General features: G+C 45.6%; 1 protein-coding gene across 1 annotated transcript; it reads left to right on the forward strand.

The window, feature by feature from the left end:
* The first annotated feature begins 695 nt into the window (after positions 1–695).
* Positions 696–5,887, forward strand: SLITRK1 (SLIT and NTRK like family member 1). The gene has a single exon (XM_033177445.1). It carries the CDS (start codon positions 1,599–1,601, stop codon positions 3,687–3,689), a length of 2,091 nt encoding a protein of 696 aa, XP_033033336.1. The 5' UTR covers positions 696–1,598; the 3' UTR covers positions 3,690–5,887.
* Positions 5,888–6,125: the final 238 nt, after the last annotated feature.

Here is a 6,125-nt window from a genome sequence, read left to right on the forward strand (position 1 = left end):
TTCAACCTCCAGAGTTAAATAACATTCAAGAAATATCATCAAAGAACCTAACTCTCAATGATCAACTTGACTAAATTTCTGCAAGTTTTAAAAAGTATATGCCTAATTTATATACCTTGCAACAAAAAATTCATACTCAATTAGATATTATGTAACATATATGTTCCGAAAGCCACTTTCAATATACCAAAAAAAAAAAAAAAAAATGTTTCAAAGACATCAAATAGCATAAAACACTGTGCCGCAGAGAAGGAAGAAATGCACTTAAAGCACCGATGAAAATGGCGTGCAGTATAATTACCTCAAATTGCTGTTCGCTTGACACCCTGACACTAATTTTATTCAAGCCATTGGGAAATAAATGTTTTAAAAGCACTCCTTTCCGAATGGTGGAGCTGGTGGGGGCTGTGAGCTCGTTAAGGAAAGGAAAGGGTAAAGTTTCCAGCACGCAAAAAGAATCAAATAATCCATTTAAAATAGCGTCTATGTAGATCGTCAGCCTTTTATGCCCACATTTTTAACGCTTGCCCTGTACGTGGATTGATTTTTTTTTTCTTTCAGCATTCCTTAGCCAGATGGATTTTTGCTACTGCAGATCAGCAGAGGGTGTCAGATCTTTCAGAGTGCACCAGGCTGGAACGAGCAGAGCTTCTTAGCAACTCTCTTCTCCGCCCCCCTCCCCTCATTCTCGCGCTCTCTTCCTCCCTCAGACAACTCGCCCCCCGCCCTCCGCCCCCCTGCACGTAATTCCGAAAGAGCAGAAGAAAGAGAAGGAGAATAGCAAAAGAAGAGCTAGTAAGCTAGAGCGAGAGCACAGAAAAAAAAAAAAAGAAAAACGGAAAAAAAAAAAAAAAAGCCTTAAGAAGACCGAAGGGGAGGAAAGGAAAAGGATGGACAACCACAAAACGCAGCGATTGCGGAAATTTTCCAGCGCCATTGGCTGGGAAGCGTGAGTCCTTCGGTCGGGCGTGATTTCAGCACCGGGGGGACTGGACAGCACCTCGGGGGGACTTCTGGGCAACCGGCAACCACAGCAAGAACTCCACCAGCAGCCTCAACAACAGAAGCCGCGGAAAACCCTGCTTTGTATCAGAGAGGCAAGGTCAGTCCGACGCACAGCCATGCACAGGCAGTGCGCCTGTACTACGCTGCAAACCCTCTGCTTGTTTCTCTAACATGCACTTGCTTCTAATTACTAGCATTGTTTCATTTCTAATCAGTGAGGATCAGTAGATGAGATTCTGTAAGGGTGTACTTTTAATTTATATGTATATATTTAACTTCTTTTGCTGTTATTTTTAAAGGGTTGTGGGGGAGTGGGGTTTTTTTCCTACTTTTTTTTTTTTTTTTTTTTTTTTGCTTGCCTTGCACTACGTGCCTGGATAGTTTGTGGATATAATTATTGACTGGCGTCTGGGCTATTGCAGTGCGGGGGGGTTAGGGAGGAAAGAATCCACCCCCACCCCCCCAAACCCTTTTCTTCTCCTTTCCTGGGTTCGGACATTGGAGCACTAAATGAACTTGAATTGTGTCTGTGGCGAGCAGGATGGTCGCTGTTACTTTGTGATGAGATCGGGGATGAATTGCTCGCTTTAAAAATGCTGCTTTGGATTCTGTTGCTGGAGACGTCTCTTTGTTTTGCCGCTGGAAACGTTACAGGGGACGTTTGCAAAGAGAAGATCTGTTCCTGCAATGAGATAGAAGGGGACCTACATGTAGACTGTGAAAAAAAAGGCTTCACAAGTCTGCAGCGTTTCACTGCCCCGACTTCCCAGTTTTACCATTTATTTCTGCATGGCAATTCCCTCACTCGACTTTTCCCTAATGAGTTCGCTAACTTTTATAATGCGGTTAGTTTGCACATGGAAAACAATGGCTTGCATGAAATCGTTCCGGGGGCTTTTCTGGGGCTGCAGCTGGTGAAAAGGCTGCACATCAACAACAACAAGATCAAGTCTTTTCGAAAGCAGACTTTTCTGGGGCTGGATGATCTGGAATATCTCCAGGCTGATTTTAATTTATTACGAGATATAGACCCGGGGGCCTTCCAGGACTTGAACAAGCTGGAGGTGCTCATTTTAAATGACAATCTCATCAGCACCCTACCTGCCAATGTGTTCCAGTATGTGCCCATCACCCACCTCGACCTCCGGGGTAACAGGCTGAAAACGCTGCCCTATGAGGAGGTCTTGGAGCAAATCCCTGGTATTGCGGAGATCCTGCTAGAGGATAACCCTTGGGACTGCACCTGTGATCTGCTCTCCCTGAAAGAATGGCTGGAAAACATTCCCAAGAATGCCCTGATCGGCCGAGTGGTCTGCGAAGCCCCCACCAGACTGCAGGGTAAAGACCTCAATGAAACCACCGAACAGGACTTGTGTCCTTTGAAAAACCGAGTGGATTCTAGTCTCCCGGCACCCCCTGCCCAAGAAGAGACCTTTGCTCCTGGCCCCCTGCCAACCCCTTTCAAGACAAATGGGCAAGAAGATCATGCCACCCCAGGGTCTGCTCCAAACGGAGGTACAAAGATCCCAGGCAACTGGCAGATCAAAATCAGACCGACAGCAGCGATAGCGACGGGTAGCGCCAGAAACAAACCCTTAGCTAACAGTTTGCCCTGCCCTGGGGGCTGCAGCTGCGACCACATCCCAGGGTCGGGTTTAAAGATGAACTGCAACAACCGGAACGTGAGCAGCTTGGCTGATTTGAAGCCCAAGCTCTCTAACGTGCAGGAGCTTTTCCTACGAGATAACAAGATCCACAGCATCCGAAAATCGCACTTTGTGGATTACAAGAACCTCATTCTGTTGGATCTGGGCAACAATAACATCGCTACTGTAGAGAACAACACTTTCAAGAACCTTTTGGACCTCAGGTGGCTATATATGGATAGCAATTACCTGGACACGCTGTCCCGGGAGAAATTCGCGGGGCTGCAAAACCTAGAGTACCTGAACGTGGAGTACAACGCGATCCAGCTCATCTTCCCGGGCACTTTCAATGCCATGCCCAAACTGAGGATCCTCATTCTCAACAACAACCTGCTGAGGTCCCTGCCTGTGGACGTGTTCGCTGGGGTCTCGCTCTCTAAACTCAGCCTGCACAACAATTACTTCATGTACCTCCCAGTGGCAGGGGTGCTGGACCAGTTAACCTCCATCATCCAGATAGACCTCCACGGAAACCCCTGGGAGTGCTCCTGCACCATTGTGCCTTTCAAGCAATGGGCAGAACGCTTGGGTTCCGAAGTGCTGATGAGCGACCTCAAGTGTGAGACGCCGGTGAACTTCTTTAGAAAGGATTTCATGCTTCTCTCCAATGACGAGATCTGCCCCCAGCTGTACGCTAGGATCTCGCCCACGTTAACTTCGCACAGTAAAAACAGCACTGGGTTGGCGGAGACCGGGACGCACTCCAACTCCTACCTAGACACCAGCAGGGTGTCCATCTCGGTGTTGGTCCCGGGACTGCTGCTGGTGTTTGTCACCTCCGCCTTCACCGTGGTGGGCATGCTCGTGTTTATCCTGAGGAACCGAAAGCGGTCCAAGAGACGAGATGCCAACTCCTCCGCGTCCGAGATTAATTCCCTACAGACAGTCTGTGACTCTTCCTACTGGCACAATGGGCCTTACAACGCAGATGGGGCCCACAGAGTGTATGACTGTGGCTCTCACTCGCTCTCAGACTAAGACCCCAACCCCGACAGGGGAGGGCAGAGGGAAGGCGATACATCCTCTCCCGCCGCAGGCACCCCCCCGGGGGCTGGAGGGACGTATACCCAAATCCATCAGCCTGAATGGGCATAAGTAGATAAATAACTGTGAGTTCGCACAACCGAAAGGGGCTGACCCCTTACTTAGCTCCCTCCTGGAAACAAAGAGCAGACTGTGGCGAGCTGGGAGAGCGCAGCCAGCTCGCTCTTTGCTGAGAGCCCCTTTTGACAGAAAGCCCAGCACGACCCTGCTGGAAGAACTAACAGTGCCCTCGCCCTCGGCCCCAGGGCCTGTGGGGTTGGATGCCGCGGTTCTATACATATATACATATATCTACATCTATATAGAAAGATAGATATCTATTTTTCCCCTGTGGATTAGCCCCGTGATGGCTCCCTGTTGGCTACGCAGGGATGGGCAGTTGCACGAAGGCATGAATGTATTGTAAATAAGTAACTCTGACTTCTGACAAAAATCAAAAAGTGCTGCATGGCTCGCATGGAATCCACGCGCTCCAGGGACTCTGCCCGCCCCCGCGACTGGAGACGGCATCTCCTTCACAGCACCCACCCTCTTACCTGATAAGTTCCATCGTATCAAACTTTCTATAAACAAAATACAGTATAATCAGAAAGTGCCATTTCGCCATTATTTGTGATCGGTAGGCAGTTCAGAGCATACGTTAACTGTGAAAAAAAAATGTAAAGGTTTTATTTAAGACACTTGCATGGCTAGTCATCAGTCCATTTTATGAGTTAACAATGTATTTTGTTGAGGGAAGTTTTTAGGGGTTGTTTTGGGTTCTTTTATTTTGATGGTGATGTTTTATTTTATTTTTTTCAGGGGAACTTTTTTAATACATATCCAATAATGCCTTCCATCTGAATGTAAAATAAGTACCCATGATTTCTATTATAGTATCAGTGTAATTATTTAAAAAATGATTTTGAGGCAGTTAAGCATGACCAATTAATGTCACTCTAGTGCTTAGGCTGCGATCCTATGGTAGCAATTCTGTGCTGGTATAAATCTTACTTATAAAGTAGGAAAAAAGAACCGAGGAAGCACGTGAAACTTACTAATTCTATTCGAGGATTTTATAATGGCATATTTTTTCAGTATTAAAGTGAAAATGTTTTCAACTCTGGGTCCTTACCTTTTTCCAGCTTCATATTTACAAGTGGTAAATTGGATTTGCGGTGGAAGAGACAGGGGAGGGAAACGGTTGGGGGTAGATCCCTTCCTGAGCTCCATTAAGGCTCTTTCTCTAATCGCCTTACTTAGCTTTTTACCCTTTAAGTAGCTCCTCTTCCCTCGCCCCACCCTCCACCCCACCCCCACCTTCGCTCAGACTTTACCGGCTTTCCCTAGTTCATAAAGATCTTGCCCCAACACACACCCCTTCATTTTGTCCCCTCTCCAAATGCAGCAGTGAATCCCTTTATTAATACTGGAAATCCCTCAGTGCTGCTTTTGTTGGTGCTGCCCACTGCAGATATATTAAGGATGTTAGGAGAGATTTGATTTAATTGACTCTGCCTAGATCGGTCTCATTAAACAGAGTGGAGATTTCATTGGTCAGCACTTCTCAATGAAAGACAGACCTAATGACTGGCATTTGAGATGCTGCTGGCATTTTGAATTCAACATCTGCTGAAAACGGTAAAACTAATTAGTGCCCACCCACCCTCCCCGCCCCAGCAACTGCATATTGAAATTTGTTAAAGCACTCATCTTTATGGAAATTAATCATTATCCTAAAGAAGTGTTTCTCTCCCATCATCCGGATTTCTGGTTGTGGCCCAGCAATTAACAAAAACAGCATTCAACTGTTGGAATTTTTTGAACCAATGTAACTCTGGCCTCAATCATATTCCTCTGGGATTTCTAAACAACAGTTAAGCTACAAAAAGCAAACAAAACCACGCATATTGATGGAGTCTGCATTCCACCACATATCCACCCTTGAGAAGTATGTCAAAAGACTGCAGACTATAGATTTTTTTTAAATATAGGATTATAAATCAGCTACTGAAAGACCCCAGAGCAGTTGTAAGTAGATCTGCCATCTAGAACTCATATTCTAAAGGGAAGTGATTTCCCAGAACAGTAATGTTCTGGAATATGTATTATTTATTTTAACACTTTTTTAATAAAATCTTTATTATAAACCATGACTATTCCTAAGGCCATTCATCATTTTCTCTCTTGATTCTTTTGTTTGTGAACTGCATTTCATGACAGTAAACCTGCAACCTACTCCCCTCTGACAGATATTATGGGTTGTTTTCTATTTATTAATTTCTCACAGGATGGCTTTATTCTTTTTATAGAAAGTACAACGGGGTTCTCGGTAAGCAATCAACAGATTTACCTGTGATGGAAAAATTAGGGGAGAGGAGGCATACATTC

The sequence above is a fragment of the Trachypithecus francoisi genome, unplaced genomic scaffold (genome assembly GCF_009764315.1).
Source record: "Trachypithecus francoisi isolate TF-2019V2 unplaced genomic scaffold, Tfra_2.0 Lachesis_group18, whole genome shotgun sequence".
Lineage (NCBI taxonomy): Eukaryota > Metazoa > Chordata > Mammalia > Primates > Cercopithecidae > Trachypithecus > Trachypithecus francoisi.